Genomic DNA, 19,765 nt, shown 5'->3' with positions numbered 1-19,765 from the left:
TAATCTCTAGTTGGGGATGGACATATGACGTTCATCTGGGCCTGGAGGAATCTCTCCCCATCTCGGGATGGGCATCCCGAGGCGAGGGCAGAAAGAGAATAATTAGCGTAGCTGCTGTTCATTAGCTATGTATTAGTGAATGCTTGGCTGAAAAGATGTGTCTTTAATCTAGATTTAAATTGGGAGAGTGTGTCCGACCCTCGAATAGTATCGGGGAGGCTATTCCAGAGTTTAGGTGCTACGTATGAGAAAGCTCTACCCCCTTTGGTGGATTTAGTTATTCTAGGTGTTATCAAAAGTCCGTAGTTTTGAGATCGTAGAGAGCGTGATGGGTTGTAGTGTGGTAGAAGCTCTGTTATGTAGGTAGGGGCTAAACCGTTTAAGGCTTTAGAAGTAATTAAAATAACTTTAAAGACAATACGATACTTAATGGGTAACCAGTGAAGGGATGATAGCATTGTGATCATATTTTCTAGACCTGGTTATAACTCTGGCAGCTGCATTCTGAACTAACTGTAGTTCCCTTTCTGTCGGTCTCTCAACGTTGTGTCGAACCGACAGAATGGGGTTTGTCTTGAGAACCTATCATCTTCTGAGTATTTAGAAAAGGCCAATGAAAATTGGTGAATGAAATTTGCATGCCGGACTCCTCCCCGGATGTCCGGGTATAAGAGGGAAGCCGGTGTGCTCATTCATTCACCTTTTTTTTGTTCTTCAGAGCCTACGCATCTGATGAGCTTCTCTACGATCTTTGGAGATCATTTTTCTGCTGGAATCTACGACGTGGACAGCGGACGGTCCCTTCCTGCAGTGACTCTCCCCTGGGCGTCTCGGCAGTTCCGGAGGTGTTCGAGCAAATTTCCTTTCTAAAAGAGCAACTTTCTCCAGCGTGGCATGTCCCGCTGTTCTCATGGGTGCAACACACTTATCGAGGAGGGGGACGGACACGATGCCTACTTCCAGTACGCTGGGGCAGACGTTGTGGATACGTTCTGCGCACACTGCGGGCGGTGACGATTCAGACGTTGCGTCACGAGTGGCTGTGTTCCCACGGGACTCAGCCACCACCTCGTTTGCTCCCTGTTCCGTGGCAGCAGGACTACAGCCCTGCCGTCCGCTACGGCAAGCAGCGAGGGTGATATGAGGATTACTGTGAGCGATAATCCGCTCACGGACCGTTCGCACCTCGTCTCGCTCGTCTGACCGTTCCCCAGGAGACGGTCCCACCGTCTTATTCCTCAATCACGTATTCGGACACGATGCGTGATGATGAGATGTCTCTTGCAGCATCGGGGGGTGACGTACTGCCATCCGACTCCGACGATTCCTCGGGCTCCCTCCCTCGGGGGGTCGAGCCCAGGAAGAAGCGGACGTCGAAATGTCAGCCATGCTTTCCCGGGCCGCCGTGAGTGTTGGGTTGCAGTGCCCGCACTGCCTCTCCCAGCGCTCGCGGCTGGCTACATGGCGCCTAAGGTTTGAGCACGGCTCCAAGCCACGCCCGCCCCCAGTGCCGTGTTTACCGGAAGTGCATGAGGAACTTAGTAAGACCTGGAACGCCCCCTTTCCGGCACGTTTCATGTCAAACAAAGTTCTGTCACCCTCTCTTCCCTCGAGGTTGAGACAGCTAGAGGATACGTCGATGTCCCCCAGGTGGTGCCGCCGCGGTGGACTCGTGCCCTTAGGCGGCGGCCACCTGGGGGGGGCTCGACCTAGACTCTGGTGTCGAGAGCTTACATTGCGACGGACCAAGTCACTCTCAGTCAGACAGTGCGTTGAGCTGCGCAGTCGCCAGGCAGGAAAAGCAGCAGAGCCGATCTCCTCCCCGGGGGACCTCCCCCGGCAAGGAATCCGTACTGCTAGCCATTGGACCACCCCCCGGGGGGACGATGAAAAAGATCAAACCTTTAGTCCCCCTGTTACATTTCTGGGAGCCTGGGCTTCCCAGACTGTCAGGCTGGCTAGGGAAGACGATCCGTCTCGGCTACGCGATCCAGTTCGCCTCACGCCCGCCAAGTTTCAGGGCATCCGTTATACCTCAGTCAGAGGCTAGGATGCTCCCGTACTTCGGGCCGAGGTCGCCACCCTTCTGGCGAAGGGAGTGATCGAGCCCGTCTCACCAGCCGAGATGTTCAACGGGTTTTACAGCCTGTACTTCATTGTCCCCAAGAAAGGCGGGGGGCTGCGCCCTATCTTGGGTCTGTGTGTTCTGAACAGGCACCTACACAATAGCTGCCTTTCAGGATGATCACGCAGAAGCGCATCCTGACGTCCGTCAGATGTCAGGACTGGTTCATGGCAATCGACCTGAAGGACGCGTACTTCATGTCTCTATCCTCCCTCTACATCGGCCGTTCCTACGGTTCGTGTTCGAGGGACGGGCATATCAGTACAGGGTCCTCCCCTTCGGTCTGTCCCTGTCTCCACGGGTCTTTACTAAGGTCCCTCAGGGAAGGAGGTGTGCGGGTACTAATCTATCTCGATGACTGGATCATCTTGGCTCACTCTCGAGATCTGTTGTGTACACACAGGGACCTGGTGCTCCGGCACCTAGATCGGTTGGGGTTACAGGTCAACTGAGAAAAGAGCAAGCTCTCCCCGGTGCAGAACATCCTCTTTCTCGGTATGGAACTCGACTCTGTCCCCATGAAGCAGCGCGACTGACTTCAGAGTGCGCCCAGTCAGTGATGAACTGCCTGAAGCATTCAGGCAGTCAGCGGTCCCCCTGAAACTTTTTCAGAGGCTCCTGGGATACATGGCATCCTCGGTGGGGGTGGTCAACCTCGGGTGACCCACACACCGCTCCAACACTGGCTACAGAGTCAGGTTCCTTGGAGAGCGTGGCACACCGGCAGCAGGCGTATGGTCATCACGCTTTTCTGCCGGCACACCCTAACCCCCTGGTCTCCCATGACCTTCTTGCGGACAGGGGTCCCCTTAGGGATGCCTCCCTGCAGGGTTGGGGTGCCGTGTGCAATGGGCACGCAGTGTCGGGGCAGTGGACGGGCCCCCGCCTGCGTTGGCATTTCAACTGCCTAGAGTTGTTGGTTGTGCTACTTGCATTGAGGAGGCTACTATCTCTCATGCAGGGCACGCACGTGCTGGTCCGGTTGGACAGCACAGCTGCTGTGGCGTATATCAATTGGTGGCATTCGCTCACGGCAGCTAACATGACTCGCCCTGCGCCTCCTCCTCTGGAGTCAGCAGGTGATCAGTTCCCTGTGAGCCACACACATCCCAGGCGTCATGAACCAGACAGCGGATGCGCTCTCTCGTCAGTCGACGCCTCGCGGAGAGTGGCGACTCCATCCCCGCGCAGTCCGGCTAATTTGGGAGCAGTTCGGCCAGGCACAGGTGGTCCTGTTGCCTCCACCCATTGTCCGCTTTGGTACTCCCTGTCCGAGACACCCCTCGGCACGGATGCCCTTGTGCACAGCTGGCTGCGGGACAAGCGGAAGTACACCTTTCCCCCAGTGAGCCTCATTGCACAGGTCCTGTGCAAGGCCAGGGAAGAGGAGCAACAAGTGGTACTAGTTACGCCCTATTGGCCTAACCAGGACTTGGTTGTCAGAGCTAAGGCTCTGACAACAACTCCCCCCTGGCCGCTCCCCCTGGCGAAGATCCTGCTTCCCCAGGGGAAGGGGCACGTTACGGCATCCCAGGCAGAACCTGGTCTCCATGTCTGGACAGGATGAGGAGATCCTGAGTGACGTCCCAACCAGACCGGGGATTAGGGCCAGGGCCTCGGCCACTGGGCAGCTATACGCCCATAAGTGGCGCCTCTTCTCGTCCTGGTGCTCTTCTCGGCGAGAAGACCCGTGGAGTTGCTCGACCTGGAACGAGCTGTCCCTTCCTCAAGAGAGACTGGGGAGTAACCTCTCCCCCTCCACACTGGGAGTGTATGTAGCCGCTACGGCCGCTCATCATGACCCAGTTGCTGGATAGCCTCTGGGACAGCACGACCTGGTCATTAGGTTCCTAAGGGGCGCGAGAAGGTGACCACCTTATCCGCGCTCCGTACCCTCTTGCGACCTAGGTGGCGTGCCTCAAGAGGCCCCACCCCCTTTGAGCCTCTCGGAGTTGCCGCTCTTTCTCACTCTCGATAAAGACGGCTCTCCTGATGGCGCTCACCTCCAAGATGGTAGGGATCTGCAAGCACCCTCCGTGTCCACAGATTGCCTAGAACTCGGGCCCGGGATTCTCACGTTATCTTGAGACCCCGCCCTGGCTACGTGCCCAAAGTTCCCACCACTCTCCCGAGAGACCAGGTGGTGAACCTGCAGGCGCTCCCCACCGGGGAGGAAGACCCAACCTATCCTTGTTGTGTCCAGTACGCACACTGCGCCTCTACTTGGACCGCACGCAGAGCCCAGAAGCTCTGAGCAGCTCTTTGTCTGTTTCGGAGGTCAGCAGAAGGGAGGGCTGTCTCCAAACAGAGGCTGGCACACTGGATCGTGGATGCCGTCGTTATGGCATACCGATCTCAATTCGCCCCTGCCCGTTGGGAGTGAGGCACACTCCTCATGGGCACTGTCTCAGGGCGCCTCTCTAGCAGACGTCTGCAGAGCTGTGGGTTGGGCTATGCCCAACGACTCCGTGAGGTTCTAATACGTACGCGCGGAACCGGTGTCAGCCCGCATCCTGCAGGGCAATGTGTAGGACCGGCAGCCGGTAGGGCATACGCCTGCGAAAGCCCTTCCCCCTTCCTTTATGGGGATCAGCGGCTATTACGCCTCCCCTCTTTCTTTTCTCTCAGTGCTGTGGCGTCTTCCATAGGAACCTCACTCTGTCGGTTCGACACAACGTCGAGAGACTGACAGAAAGGGAACATCTTGGTTACGGATGTAACCTCGGTTCCCTGATGGAGGGAACGAGACGTTGTGTCCCTCATGCCACAACACTGGCTGCCCACCCCAGCGGTCGGGGGAGGATGCTTAAGGCTCCTCAGACCAAAGGTGAATGAATGAACATGGGGAGGAGTCCGGCATGCAAATTTCATTCGCCAATTTTCATTGGCCTTTTCTAAATACTCAGAAGATGATAGGTTCTCAAGACAAACCCCATTCTGTCGATTCGACACAACGTCTCGTTCCCTCCATCAGGGAACCGAGGTTACATCCGTAACCAAGACGTTTTTTATTGATGATGCAGGTCAACCACTAAGTAATGCATTACAGTAGTCAAGTCTTGAGGTCACAAATGCATGAATAAGCTTTGGCAACATTTTTAAGGTGGAAGAAGGTTGTTTTTGTGACATTTGAGATGTGATTTTTAAATGACAGGTTGCTGTCTAATATAACGCCAAGGTCTTTAACTGTATTTGTTGGAGTAACAGTGCAGCCTTCAATTTACAGGTTATAATCCGAAATATTCTGCTCACGTGTCTTTGGTCCGATAAGTAATATTTCTGTTTTATTAGAATTTAAAAGAAGGAAATTACAAGTCATCCAATGCTTTATATCGTCGATGCACTCTGCCAATTTGGATAGCTGGAAGGAATCATCTGGTCTTGATGAGATATACAGCTGAGTATCATCTGCATAACAGTGGAAGCAAATTCCATGTTTTCTAATAATGTTTCCAAGGGGCAGCATGTATATGGAGAATAGCAAGGATCCTAAAACCGATCCCTGAGGTAATCCATAATTTACTTGCGTTAGATTTGATGATTCCCCATTTAAAAGGACAAATTGATGTCTGTCTGATGAGTAAGATCTGAACCATTGTAGTGCCTGTACCTGAATACCGGTATAATTGTGTAAGCGAACTAGAAGTATTTGCACAGCACTAAGCACGCAGCACTAAGGTCAAACAGGACTAGGTGTGAGATGTTACCTTTATCTGATGCTATAAGCAGGTCGTTTGTCATTTTAACAGGCGCAGTTTCAGTACTATGATGCGGTCTAAAGCCTGACTGGAATTTTTCGTGTATGTCATTATTTACTAGACACAACATGGATGGGGTTGGCAATGGCGGCTACATACACTTTCAGTGTGGAAGGGGAGAGATTACTCTCGAGTCTCTGGAAGGACAGCATGTTCCCGATCGAGCAACTCCGCGGGTCTTCTCTTCGAGAAGAGCACCAGGACGAGAAGAGGCACCACTTATAGTCGTATAGCCGCCTAGTGGCAGGGGCCCTAGCCTGAGTGATGGTCTCAACCACCTCAGGGGGTAGGCCACTCAGGATCTCCTCGTCCCATCCAGGGGCCAGACATGGTGGTTCCAGAGGTCTGGCCTGGGATGCCATAACGTGCCCTTCCCCTGGGAAAGCAGGTCCTTCGTCAGGGGAATCCGCCAGGGGGGAGTTGTCGTCAAGAGCTTTAGCTCCGAGAACCAAGTCTGGTTGGCCAGTACAGCGCAACTAGTAGCACTTGATGCTCCTCTTCCCTGACCTTGCACAGGACCTGTGCAATGAGGCTCACTGGGGGGAAGGTGTACTTCCGCTTGTCCCGCGGCCAGCTGTGCGCTAGAGCATCCATGCCGAGGGGGGCCTCGGGCAGGGAGTACCATATCGGGCAATGAGCTCGACTGCGCGGGGGTGGAGTAGCCACTCTCCGCGAGGCGTCAACTGACGAGAGAGCGCGTCGGCTGTCTGGTTCAGGTTTCCTGGGATATGTGTGGCTCGCAGGGAGCGGATCACCTGCTGACTCCACAGGAGGAGGCGTCGGGCGAGTCTGGTTAACTGCCGTGAGCGAATGCCACGCTGGTGGTTGATATACTCTACGGCAGTTGTGCTGTCCGACCGGATCAGCACGTGCTTATCCTGCACGAGAGGTTGTAGCCTCTTCAGTGCAAGTAGCACAGCCAACAACTCTAGGCAGTTGATATGCCAGCGCAGGCGGGGGCCCATCCATNTGCACTCTGCCAATTTGGATAGCTGGAAGGAATCATCTGGTCTTGATGAGATATACAGCTGAGTATCATCTGCATAACAGTGGAAGCAAATTCCATGTTTTCTAATAATGTTTCCAAGGGGCAGCATGTATATGGAGAATAGCAAGGATCCTAAAACCGATCCCTGAGGTAATCCATAATTTACTTGCGTTAGATTTGATGATTCCCCATTTAAAAGGACAAATTGATGTCTGTCTGATGAGTAAGATCTGAACCATTGTAGTGCCTGTACCTGAATACCGGTATAATTGTGTAAGCGAACTAGAAGTATTTGCACAGCACTAAGCACGCAGCACTAAGGTCAAACAGGACTAGGTGTGAGATGTTACCTTTATCTGATGCTATAAGCAGGTCGTTTGTCATTTTAACAGGCGCAGTTTCAGTACTATGATGCGGTCTAAAGCCTGACTGGAATTTTTCGTGTATGTCATTATTTACTAGACACAACATGGATGGGGTTGGCAATGGCGGCTACATACACTTTCAGTGTGGAAGGGGAGAGATTACTCTCGAGTCTCTGGAAGGACAGCATGTTCCCGATCGAGCAACTCCGCGGGTCTTCTCTTCGAGAAGAGCACCAGGACGAGAAGAGGCACCACTTATAGTCGTATAGCCGCCTAGTGGCAGGGGCCCTAGCCTGAGTGATGGTCTCAACCACCTCAGGGGGTAGGCCACTCAGGATCTCCTCGTCCCATCCAGGGGCCAGACATGGTGGTTCCAGAGGTCTGGCCTGGGATGCCATAACGTGCCCTTCCCCTGGGAAAGCAGGTCCTTCGTCAGGGGAATCCGCCAGGGGGGAGTTGTCGTCAAGAGCTTTAGCTCCGAGAACCAAGTCTGGTTGGCCAGTACAGCGCAACTAGTAGCACTTGATGCTCCTCTTCCCTGACCTTGCACAGGACCTGTGCAATGAGGCTCACTGGGGGGAAGGTGTACTTCCGCTTGTCCCGCGGCCAGCTGTGCGCTAGAGCATCCATGCCGAGGGGGGCCTCGGGCAGGGAGTACCATATCGGGCAATGAGCTCGACTGCGCGGGGGTGGAGTAGCCACTCTCCGCGAGGCGTCAACTGACGAGAGAGCGCGTCGGCTGTCTGGTTCAGGTTTCCTGGGATATGTGTGGCTCGCAGGGAGCGGATCACCTGCTGACTCCACAGGAGGAGGCGTCGGGCGAGTCTGGTTAACTGCCGTGAGCGAATGCCACGCTGGTGGTTGATATACTCTACGGCAGTTGTGCTGTCCGACCGGATCAGCACGTGCTTATCCTGCACGAGAGGTTGTAGCCTCTTCAGTGCAAGTAGCACAGCCAACAACTCTAGGCAGTTGATATGCCAGCGCAGGCGGGGGCCCATCCATCGCCCCGACACTGCGTGCCCATTGCACATGGCACCCCAACCCTGCAGGGAGGCGTCTGTCGTCACCACGATGCACCTCAAAACCTGCCCAAGAGGGACCCCTGTCCGTAGAAAGGTCATTGAAGACCATGGGGTTAGGGTGCTTCGGCAGAGAGGCATGATGACCATGGGGTTAGGGTGCATCGGCGGAGAGGCGTGATGACCATACGCCTGCTGCCTGTGTGCCACGCTCTCCAGGTAACTCGACTCTGTAGCCAGTGTTGGAGCGGTCTCATGTGCATCAACCCGAGGGGTATCACCCCCGCGGAGGATGCCATGTGTCCCAGGAGCCTCTGAAACTGTTTCAGGGGGACCGCTGACTGCTTGAAAAGTTTCAGGCAGTTCAACACTGACTGAGCGCGCTCGGTAGTCAGTCGCGCTGTCATGGAGACAGAGTTGAGTTCCATACCGAGAAAGAGGATGCTCTGCACAGGGGAGAGCTTGGTCTTTTCCGGGTTGACCTGTAGTCCCAATCGATCTAGGTGCCGGAGCACTAGGTCCCTGTGTGTACACAACAGATCTCGCGATTGTGCCAAGATTAGCCTGTCATCGAGATAGTTTAGTACCTGCACACCTCTCTCCCTGAGGGGAGTGAGTGCAGCTTCCACAATCTTCGTGAAGACTCGTGGGGACAGGACAGTCCGAAGGGGAGGACTCTGTACTGATATGCCCGACCCTCGAAAGCGAACCGTAGGAACGGGCGATGACGAGGGAGAATCGAGACATGAAAGTAAGCATCCTTCAGGTCGATTACCATAAACCAATCTTGACATATGATAGACGCCAGGATGTGCTTCTGCGTGAGCATCCTGAACGGCAGCTTGAGTAGGTGCCTGTTCAGGTTACGCAGATCTAGCAACCCCCTCTTTTTGGGGACGATGAAGTACGGGCTGTAAAACCCGTTGATCTCGGCTAGAGGGACAAGCACAATCGCTTCCTTTGCCAGAGGGGTGGCGACCTTGGCCCGAAGCACGGGAGCATCCTTGCCTCTGACTGAGTTTGAGAGGATGCCCCGAAACTTGAGCGGGCATCTGGCAAGTTGGATCGCGTAGCCAAGATGGATCCCATCTTTCTGCTTTTAAGCAAGTACAAGGAAAGGAAATAAAGACATGGAGATCAAACATAACTGTTCAGTTAAATATATGAGTTAATGTAACCCACAGTGCAATATTATATAAGTTTTGTACACATTGATTAATATTTAAAGATTAAGAGAAATTAGAGAGATTTATTAAATAAATTCAAGACTGACATGAAATCATTACTCACAAAAAAGCCTTGTAATATAGCACTGTGTAATGTCCAGTGTTGGGAGTAATGTGTTACAACGGTCCGACCACATGTAGCTTTTGAAAGCTTCTGATGTCCAGCGACCGAGTGCTTGGATCTGTGACTGGCAGAGGCCTTTTTGAGCAGCCCTATGCGGAAAGAATGACTGGAGAAATGGTCTGCGGGGATGCCAGATTGGAGCAAAACGGATTTGAGATGCTTTTGGAACCAAAAACGTGTGGCGGGGTGATTGGAGTCGTCTACAAAGAGCAGGTCGGAAGGTGACATGACCTGTGGTCTTCTGAAGTGAAGGTAGGCTAATAGGGTTTGATAATGTTTAATTGCTGACTGGAGATTAAATATGTAGATGAAGTGACCTATTTTGGTTTGATTTGTTTTGCTTTACTTGATGATGTAGGAGATTGTTTCTGAATCGAGTACAGATAAATCAGAGAAGGTGGGTGGACTGTGGGTTTGAAGCTGGACGTGGTGGAGATTTATGAGCGTCTGAGAGAGTAAGAAAAGACCTGGATGAACAAAGCGTCAAGCGTGCTGACGGTGTGAATGGAGTGGTAGCCTTTGCGTAAGGTAGAAATGCACTTTGTCAATATCTCTAAGGTTATAGGTTGTCTGGCATCTGGGCGGGTGGGTTGGGCTCTTTGGATGCCCTTGATGAGCATAGATGTCTGCAAACTGGTTATTGCTGGGGAGGGTGTGTTGAAAATAAGATTGCGGAAGAAATGGATCCCACTTAAGTAGCCTTTAATTGAACTAGCTTGGAGATTTTTGCTGGCGTTGAGGAAGGAGATGAATGATGTGATAGTGAGTAGAGAGAAATCGGGGAAAGGCAAGTTGTATGTGCGGTGGGATGATTTAAAGCATCTCCAAGCAGTTAAGTAAGATTGGAGGGTCCTGGGTGAGACGGCTTGGATGATGGAATTGAGGGAAGCATCTAGGAGGGTTTTTAGTGGGTGGTTTATGGGAATATCAGTTCTGAATAAGGAGGTACTTGTGTAGGCAGGGGGTCTGCATCCGGCGCCAGCAGTCTAAATTTCTGGAATGCAAAACGGGAAAGTGCATCAGCTATTAGTTTTTTGATCCAGAAACGTGCTTGGCAGTTAAAATAAATTGGTCGCAAGCTGAAATCCAGGTAAGGCGTCTAAGGAAAGGCATTCGTGCTGGAGACTGAGAACGACCCTTATTGATGCAATGCACGGTTGCTTCCTTATCACAATGCACGGTGATGCTCGTTGCGGACCATTCTTTCCCCCACAATAAAGCAGCGGCGACTAGAGGATGTAGCTCGAAAAGAGCTGAGGATGAAAAGGGCTGAGGTAACTCTAAGAGCTGGGGGGCCACGTAGAAGCGAACCAGCTGCCATGGTAAAATCCCCTGAAGCCGACAGAGGGTGCGGCGTCGGTAAATAATTGTATATCAACGGAGAGCGAAATCATGTCGTTGGAAAAGAAGATGTTCCATTGTCTAAGAAATTTTACGCATGAGCTAGATAGGGGTATTTGGTCCTCTAAGGCATGTACGGAGGACACGAAGGAGTGGAGGTGTGAAACAAAAGTTCGACCTTGCAGGATGATGCACATTGCGAAATTGAGGTGGCCAAGAATGGATAATAGCTCGCGTTTGGAACAACAGGAGTTGTGTAGGAGAGTGGAAGGGAGCTAGACAAAAAGTTCAGTGACGTGACTATAATTTATAATTAAAAGGCAGCCGATACTATTTTCATGTATGTTGGTTGGATGCAATACAGTTATATTACCCTTGTACTTTGTGTTATTTAATTGAACAGTATGTAACAGAGTACCATAACAGAACACAAGAGAGCTTATAGGACATGTGGACAGATGTAACTGCTTGAATAATAATAATCACAGGTTATGCATCTCAGCTGTCTTGAGATTCTATCATTGATTTTTTCCTTTCCACCTAAAGCATTTCCTTGGGAATTGATCCTAGGTATAAGTGTACCTTGTACCCGCTTAATGATCTCATAATGCTCTGCTAATTGTCATGTCTTGTAGTTTCATAAATTCAATTTCGTTTTTGTTATAACATCATTGTTTTACACATCACTGGGGGTAGTATTAATATACTGAAGCTAAAATGATTTGTTGCATGCATTTATATTGTCTCTGTTCCATTTTAAACACTTATGTTTTAAGTTTTCACTTTTTAATATTATCTATTTTATCAGTATAAACATGGTAAAACTTACATTATGCATTATTAGCACCAAAAGTGATGTCCGGGGACATATTTGTACAGTATTTGCTTTTGTTGCTCAGTGTAGATTAAACCATTAGAATATTAGAGGTGTATGGTAAAATATAACAAAACAAAACAGCAACTTTTATGGTATTTATTGAACAAAATTATTTGGCAAGAAGGTAAGCTACAAACTACCATTAAATATTGGTTTTATTCAAATTACTGTACAAAAAAGCTCAAATAAATTATGGCATACATTAACTACAAATTTGATCAGTTATTAATATTTGTTAATAATTATTCAAACCCATTCTTCTGGGCCTTGGCTCAATAAGCTTTCTCATGTGGCCTGTGTAACTTTTTTCCAAGCCTCCTAGCTAAGCTTAAGTTTACACTCCTTTTTTACATCTAAATAAAACAACTTCTGCCAAGTTGGACATCACTTTTGGCCACTGCTGTATCTGTTGAAGTCTTCCAGAGTTTCTCTTCCTGTTAATTCTCTTCCGGAGATTTCACCTTGGTCTTCATTACAAAAGGAAGTTACTGAAGACTATCTTCTACCCTATAGAACATTCTACCATTTTGAGGCAGCTTGGGATTCTTCCATGCACAACGCTTTGCTTCTTAACCGCGTCACTCCTTATGGAGAGAAAATCTACATGACTCTGTCGGCCTACCTGGAGGTAATCAAGACCATTCAGTCATTTCCTTTACATTGAAGGAGAAAGACTCATTTTTTGGGAGATTTGCAGGTGTTGGTTTAATTTGTAGTATACTAGACAGAGGGTTTTATAACAGCCTAATCCGCTGCATATGTGAAAAGAAGAAACTGCTTTTTGGCTGTTATTATGTTTCCTTTTCTTTATCAAACCATAGTGATTTTAAAACGTACTATTGGAAAAGCTTACAATGGTTTATATATCCCAGATGAAGAACTGCACACAGCCCATAGTGATTACTAAAGACTTATGCATGGTGTTCTACTCACGAGACGCCAAGCTCTCTGCATCTAGCTCCATCAGAAACCTCTTCAGCAGTGGCAGTTTGAGGCCATCTGAAGGGTATGGTTTCTTTACATTACTGCACAAGTGACTTGAACCTTCAAGGTGTAATGTTTTTTTTTGTTGTTTTTCTCATTTTCTCGGCAAGAAACCGTGTGACCGGTTTATATGAGCTTAGTCTGTGCCACCTTGCTGATGCTGGCAGCCCAGGTAGGACATCACTTGTCACTTTGTTGTATTGGGCAGTTTAGATTTTAAACAAATTTTAAATAATGCCTGAATGTACAGGGATGCAGAGACGACGTAGAAGGGTGCTGAACACGTCAGTGACATATGTGCAAGGGGAGGGGAACCTGGCTGGCTGGAGGCCCCGTAGTGACAGCCTCATCCTGGACCATCATTGGGAGTTGGAGAAACTGAGCCTTCTGCAGGAGGTGAGAACAGCCATTCATTTTCTTTGGTATCAGACATGAACAATACAGTGTCTAGGTTGTGCTGTTGGTTGAGAATCTTCTTGAAGATCTAACATATTGCCCTCTGTGGTATGTTAGGTGGAGAAAACCAGGCACTACCTTCTCCTCAGAGAGAAGCTGGAGTCCACCCTGCTGCTGGGCCAGGAGTCACTGCTATCCTGCGGGAGTGAGGCTCTAACAGAGTCCTCTTCCCCCTCCACCCACCTGGGTCTGGGTCACAACCCAGGGCCGGGTCCTGACAATCCCAATGAGAGGCAAAGGGAGCTCACTGCCAGGGTGAATAAGAAACTAAATTAAGGCTTACCGAAAGAGGAACTATTTTTATTTAGAAATCTAATAAAAATGCTTTATGCCTGCGATTCCCAGAAGTGAATACCAGGAGCAATACTTAAAGGGATAGTTCACCCAAAAATGAAAAATCTTTCATCATTTACCCACCCTCACATCATTCCAAACCTGTAAGCCTTTCTTTTTTTCTGCGCAACAACAAAGAAGATATTTTGAAGAACGTTGGTAACCATACAACATTTGACCCCATTGACTGTATGGGCACAAAACCACATTCCTCAACATATGATCTTTTGGGTTCCACAAAAGTTACAACAAATGATAACAGAATTTGTATTTTGGGGTGAAATATCCCTTTAAGACTTTGCTTTGTGAAATTTAAAACAAGAGTAGATTAAAATGAATTCTTTCAGTTCCTTTTTAATAACCTGAAAGAGTTATTAAACTCTTTAATAAGACCTTTTAAATAAGACTTTTTATGTTGTCGTCTTCTTGCCCCAACAGTGTCTGCGATTGCTTAACCACACCTTCAACAGGGATTACAGCCATGTGTTTGTTAGCGTCAGCGAGAGCAAGGTAAAGATGTTCAAAAGAATGTTGTACAATAAATGATTTTCAAAATTTCTCTGTTTTTTCCTGACAGATATTATTGGTACATACATTGGTACATAAAGTATATTTACAGCTGTTTACACTTAAACAGAATTGTGCATCAGCAACACAAAAGGTTTTTATTTTTTGTGAGTCACTTGTCAGTCTGGGCGTTTCTATTAATTTATGTGTTTAACAACCTGTTGTGGTGTGTTTTAGTTAAGTGAGATGTCATTAACTCTTCTGAAAGACTCTGCCTCACTGGGTGCTGAGAGCACACTCACACCCTCCTCCACATGTCCTTTACTCATAGAGGGACGCTACGGCAGCAACACAGAACTCAGGTCAGTATTTAGTTACTGCTGTCTGGTTATGAAATAATAAGTTATATACTTTGTATATAATTTATTTATTCAGCGCTAGCGCCAACCTGAAGCATTTGAAAAATTTAATACTGTTTTCAAGCAAGCTTTTTGAAAACTGTTTAAGGTTACAATGGTTACATTAACTAACTACTCTTGTGTAATAGACCTCCAACACCTCAATCGTGTGCTGTCAGTCCCAACCCTGATTCCGAAAGAGATGGCAAGAAGTCTCCTCCAGAGTCCAGACCAAGAACCCACACTTTTGTCCCAGACATTCATGAAATACATATCAGGTGACAATTCTGACCTATGAAATACTGTTAATACTTGTAGTCAGTAGCACAAACATGTATTCACATTAACATTGTTAAAGGAACAGCTCATCCCAGAAATTAAATTGGCCTATATGTTACTCACTCTCAAGCTGTCACAGCTGTATACTTACATTTACATTTATTAATTTGGCAGATGCTTTTATCCAAAGCGACTTTCAAGTTTGAGAGCATATACACTGCGTTCCAAATTATTATGCAAATGATATCTTTCTCTGGTTTTCCTAATTTGTCGATGCAAATGACAGTCAGTATAATTTTCAAGTAATCAACAGTTAGGGTACATTTGGAATTTTATTGAACAAACCTCCCACTGACAACAGTATTTATTTAAAAAATGAAAAACTCAAAATGCACTGTTCCAAATTATTATGCACAACAGAGTTTGAAAACATTTCATAGGTTGTAAAAAACTGAAAATGGTCATTTGTTGAATTTGCAGCATTAGGAGGTCATATTTACTGAAATCAAAAGCTATTTCAATCAAAAACATCCTAACAGGGCAAGTTACATGTTAACATAGGACCCCTTCTTTGATATCACCTTCACAATTCTTGCATCCATTGAACTTGTGAGTTTTTGGATAGTTTCTGATTGAATTTCTTTGCAGGATGTCAGAATAGCCTCCCAGAGCTGCTGTTTTGATGCTAACTGCCTCCCACCATCATAGATCTTTCGCTTGAGGATGCTCCAAAGGTTCTCAATAGGGTTGAGGTCAGGGGAGGATGGTGGCCACACCATGAGTTTCTCTCCTTTTATGCCCATAGCAGCCAATGACACAGAGGTATTCTTTGCAGCATGAGATGGTGCATTGTCATGCATGAAGATGATTTTGCTACGGAAGGCATGGTTCTTCTTTTTGTACCATGGAAGAAAGTGCTCAGTCAGAAACTCTACATACCTTGCAGAGTTCATTTTCACACCTTCAGGGACCCTAAAGGGGCCCACCAGCTGTCTCCCCATGATTCCAGCCCAAAACATGACTCCGCCACCTCCTTGCTGACGTCGCAGCCTTGTTGGGACATGGTGGCCATCCACCAACCATCCACTACTCCATCCATCTGGACCATCCAGGGTTGCACGGCACTCATCAGTAAACAAGACTGTTTGAAAATTAGTCTTCATGTATGTGTGGGCCCACTGCAACCGTTTCTGCTTGTGAGCATTGGTTAGGGGTGGCCGAATAGTAGGTTTATGCACAACTGCAAGCATCTGGAGGATCCTACACCTTGAGGTTTTCGGGACTCCCAAGGCACCAGCAGCTTCAAATACCTGTTTGCTGCTTTGCAATGGCATTTTTGCAGCTGCTCTCTTAATCCGATGAATTTGTCTGGAAGAAACCTTCCTCATTCTGCCTTTATCTGCACGAACCCTTCTGTGCTCTGAATCAGCCACAAATCTCTTCACAGTACGATGATCTCGCTTAAGTTTTCGTGAAATATCTAATGTTTTCATACCTTGTCCAAGACATTGCACTATTTGACGCTTTTCGGCAGCAGACAGATCCTTTTTCTTTCCCATATTGCTTGAAACCTGTGGCCTGCTTAATAATGTGGAACGTCCTTCTTAAGTAGTTTTCCTTTAATTGGGCTCACCTGGCAAACTACTTATCACAGGTGTCTGAGATTGATTTCAGTGATCCAAAGAGCACTGAGACACAATACCATCCATAAGTTTAATTGAACAATATAAAATTAAATGTTTACGACACTTAAATCCAATTTGCATAATAATTTGGAACGCAGTGTAAACATTTTGTAAACACACTATTTGTAAACGCATCTCTGGTGTCGAGAGCTTACATTGCGGCGGACCAAGCTGCCTCCTCTCTCCACGCTATGGCTCCTGCCAGGCCAGGGCATTGAGAGAGCTCCACGAGGATAAGACCGACCCAGCGCGTATGCAGGAACTCCGCGCCGCCACTGACCTCGCTCTACGGGCGACCAAGGTGACCACGCGGGCCCTGGGTCGGACGATGTCCACACTTGTGGTCCATGAGAAACTCCTATGGCCGATCCTTGCGCAGATGAGTAACGCTGAGAAGGTCCGCTTTCTCGACGCACCCGTCTCGCAAGGGGGGGCTGGTTGGTGTTACTGTCGAGTGAGGCCTCCCTGGAGGATTCTCGACAGTAAAGAAGCAGTCCTCCGTGCCGCGACTCGGCCGCCTCGGCCGTCGAGTCCCGTGCAATGTCTGCTTCCCGGCAGCCCTGGTCCTCTTCGACGCCCTCCAGCTTGGCGCCCCCCACTCAGTTGGCCCCCCCTGGAGGCGACAGCGAAGAGGAGACCATCGCCCCATCAGGCCATGGCGAAGCGGCCCTCATGGGAAGACCTCAGGGGGATCGAGGCTACCATTGGGCCCGACCCCAGCCACATCGCTGGGTAGTCGGATAGGGACGGATCCTGCCCCGTCTCTCCATCTGCTGGCCCCCTCAGGGGGGCTAGCGCCCACTTACTCTCTAAGGAGAGTTTCCTCTCTCTCGGGGCTATCACAGCCGCTCCCACCCTCTGCACGACGGTGAACGGCAAACTCGACGTTGCGTCATGGTGAAGCGCAATGTCGAGTATAAACACCAGCCCTCAGCACTCTCAGTCAGACAGTGCGTTGAGCTGCGCAGTCACCAGGCAGGAAAAACAGCAGAGCTGATCTCCTCCCCGGGGGACCTCCCCCGGCAAGGAATTCATACTGCTAGCCATCGAACCACCCCCCAGGGGGACGATGAAAAAGATCGTACCTTTAGTCCCGTCTCATTTCTGGGAGCCTGTCCGGCTTCCCAGACTGTCAGGCTGGCTAGGGAAGATGATCCGTCTCAGCTATGCGATCCAGTCGCCTCACGCCAGTCAAGTTCAAGGCGATATACCTCAGTCAGAGGATATTCCCGTACTTCGGGCCGAGGTCGCCACCCTTCTGGTGAAGGGAGTGATCAAGCCCGTCTCACCAGCCGAGATGTGCAACGGGTTTTACAGCCTGTACTTCATTGTCCCCAAGAAAGGCGGGGGTTGCGCCCTATCTTGGGTCTGTGTGTTCTGAACAGGGACCTACACAATAGCTGCCTTTCAGGTTGATCACGCAGAAGCGCATCCTGACGTCCGTCAGGTGTCAGGACCGGTTCATGGCAGTCGACCTGAAGGACACGTACTTCATGTCTCGATCCTCCCTCGACATCGGCCGTTCCGATGGTTCGCTTTCGAGGGACGGGCATATCAGTACAGGGTCCTCACCTTCGGTCTGTCCCTGTCTCCACTAGTCTTTACGAAGGTCGTGGAAGCCGCCCTCCTTCCCCGTAGGGATGGGAGTGTGCGGGTACTAACTATCTCGACGACTGGCTGAAGTTTTGGCACACTCTCGAGATATGTTTTGTACACACAGGGACCTGGTGCTCCGGCATCTAGATCGGTGGGGCTACAGGTCAACTGAGAAAAGGGCAAGCTCTCCCCGGTGCAGAGCATCCTCTTTCTCGGTATAGAACTCGACTCTGTCCTCACGAGCGGCCCCGCTCACCCCCCGGGGGGGGGCGCGAGCCCCACGACGAGGAAGCCAGCACCCTCGCGGCCTCCCAGAGGCAGCGCGACTGACTAGCGCGCCCGGTTAGTGTTGAACTGCCTGAAGATCAGACAGTCAGCGGTCCCCCTGTAACAAGAGGCTCCTGGGATACATGGCATCCTCGGCGGGGGTGGTCCCCCTCGGGTCGATGCACATACGACCGCTCCAACACTGGCTGCAGAGTCAAGTTCCTTGGAGAGCGTGGCACACCGGCAGCAGGCGTATGGTCACACGCTTTTCTGCCGACACACCCTAACCCCCTGGTCTCCATGACCTTCTTGCGGACAGGGGTCCCCTTTGGGATGCCTCCCTGCAAGGTTGGGGTGCCGTGTGCAACGGGCAAGCAGTGTCGGGGCGGTGGACTGGCCCCCGCCTGCGTTGGCATTTCAACTGCCTAGAGCTGTTGGTTGTGCTACTTGCATTGAGGAGGCTACTACCTCTCGTGCAGGGAAGCACGTGCTGGTCCGGTCGGACAGCACAGCTGCTGTGGCGTATTCTTGCACTCACAGCAGCTAACATGACTCGCCCGACGCCTCCTCCTCTGGAGTCAGCAGGTGATCAGCTCCCTGCGAGCCACACACATCCCAGGCGTCCTGAACCAGACAGCCGATGCGCTCTCTCGTCAGTCGACGCCTCGCGGAGAGTGGCGACTCCCTCCCCGCGCAGCCGGCTCATTTGGGGCAGTTCGGCCAGGCACAGGTGGTCCTGTTGCCTCCCCGGACTCCACCCATTGTCCGCTTTGGTACTCCCTGTCCGAGGTACCCTCGGCACGGATGCCCTTGCGCACAGCTGGCCGCGGGACAAGCGGAAGTACGCTTCCCCCCAGTGAGCCTCATTGCACAGGGCCTGTGCAAGGCCAGGGAAGAGGAGCATCAAGTGGTACTAGTTACGCCCCTTCGGCCTAACCAGGACTTGGTTCTCGGAGCTGAGGCTCTGACAACAACTCCCCCCTGGCCGCTCCCCCTGGCGGACAGCTTCCCCAGGGGAAGGGGCACGTTACGGCATCCCAGGCAAAACCTGGTCTCCATGTCTGGACGGGACGAGGAGATCCTGAGTGACCCACCCCCGGTCCGGTTGGGACGTCACTCAGGCTAGGGCTTCGGCCACTGGGCGGCTATACGCCCATAGGTGGCGCCTCTTCTCGTCCTGGTGCTCTTCTCGGCGAGAAGACCCGCGGAGTTGCTCGGTCGGGTACGAGCTGTCCCGTCCTCAAGAGAGACGGGGGAGTAACCTCTCCCCCTCCACACTGGGAATGTATGTAGCCGCTACGGCCGCTCATCATGACCCAAGTGCTGGGTAGCCTCTGGGACAGCACGACCTGGTCATTAGGTTCCTAAGGGGCGCGAGAGGGTGACCACCTTACCCGCGCTCCGTACCCTCTTGCGACCTAGGTGGCGGGCCTC

The 19,765-nt window shown here is 50.3% G+C and overlaps 1 protein-coding gene across 3 annotated transcripts in view; it reads left to right on the top strand.

Moving 5' to 3' along the window:
- Positions 1 to 19,765, top strand: part of LOC130556315 (kinesin-like protein KIF1A) — a 254,594-nt gene that overhangs the window by 218,081 nt on the left and 16,748 nt on the right. For all 3 annotated transcript variants that reach the window (XM_057337178.1, XM_057337179.1, XM_057337180.1), the window contains 8 exons: positions 12,340 to 12,454; positions 12,699 to 12,832; positions 12,921 to 12,982; positions 13,061 to 13,206; positions 13,324 to 13,521; positions 14,038 to 14,109; positions 14,344 to 14,468; positions 14,654 to 14,782. In XM_057337178.1, coding sequence (XP_057193161.1) covers positions 12,340 to 12,454; positions 12,699 to 12,832; positions 12,921 to 12,982; positions 13,061 to 13,206; positions 13,324 to 13,521; positions 14,038 to 14,109; positions 14,344 to 14,468; positions 14,654 to 14,782 — 981 coding nt within the window. The remainder of the gene's footprint in view (positions 1 to 12,339; positions 12,455 to 12,698; positions 12,833 to 12,920; positions 12,983 to 13,060; positions 13,207 to 13,323; positions 13,522 to 14,037; positions 14,110 to 14,343; positions 14,469 to 14,653; positions 14,783 to 19,765) is intronic.

The sequence above is a fragment of the Triplophysa rosa genome, linkage group LG7, assembly GCF_024868665.1.
Source record: "Triplophysa rosa linkage group LG7, Trosa_1v2, whole genome shotgun sequence".
Taxonomy (NCBI): domain Eukaryota; kingdom Metazoa; phylum Chordata; class Actinopteri; order Cypriniformes; family Nemacheilidae; genus Triplophysa; species Triplophysa rosa.
Note: the sequence above shows the minus strand (reverse complement) of the source record. Positions and strands in the feature narration are given on the sequence as shown.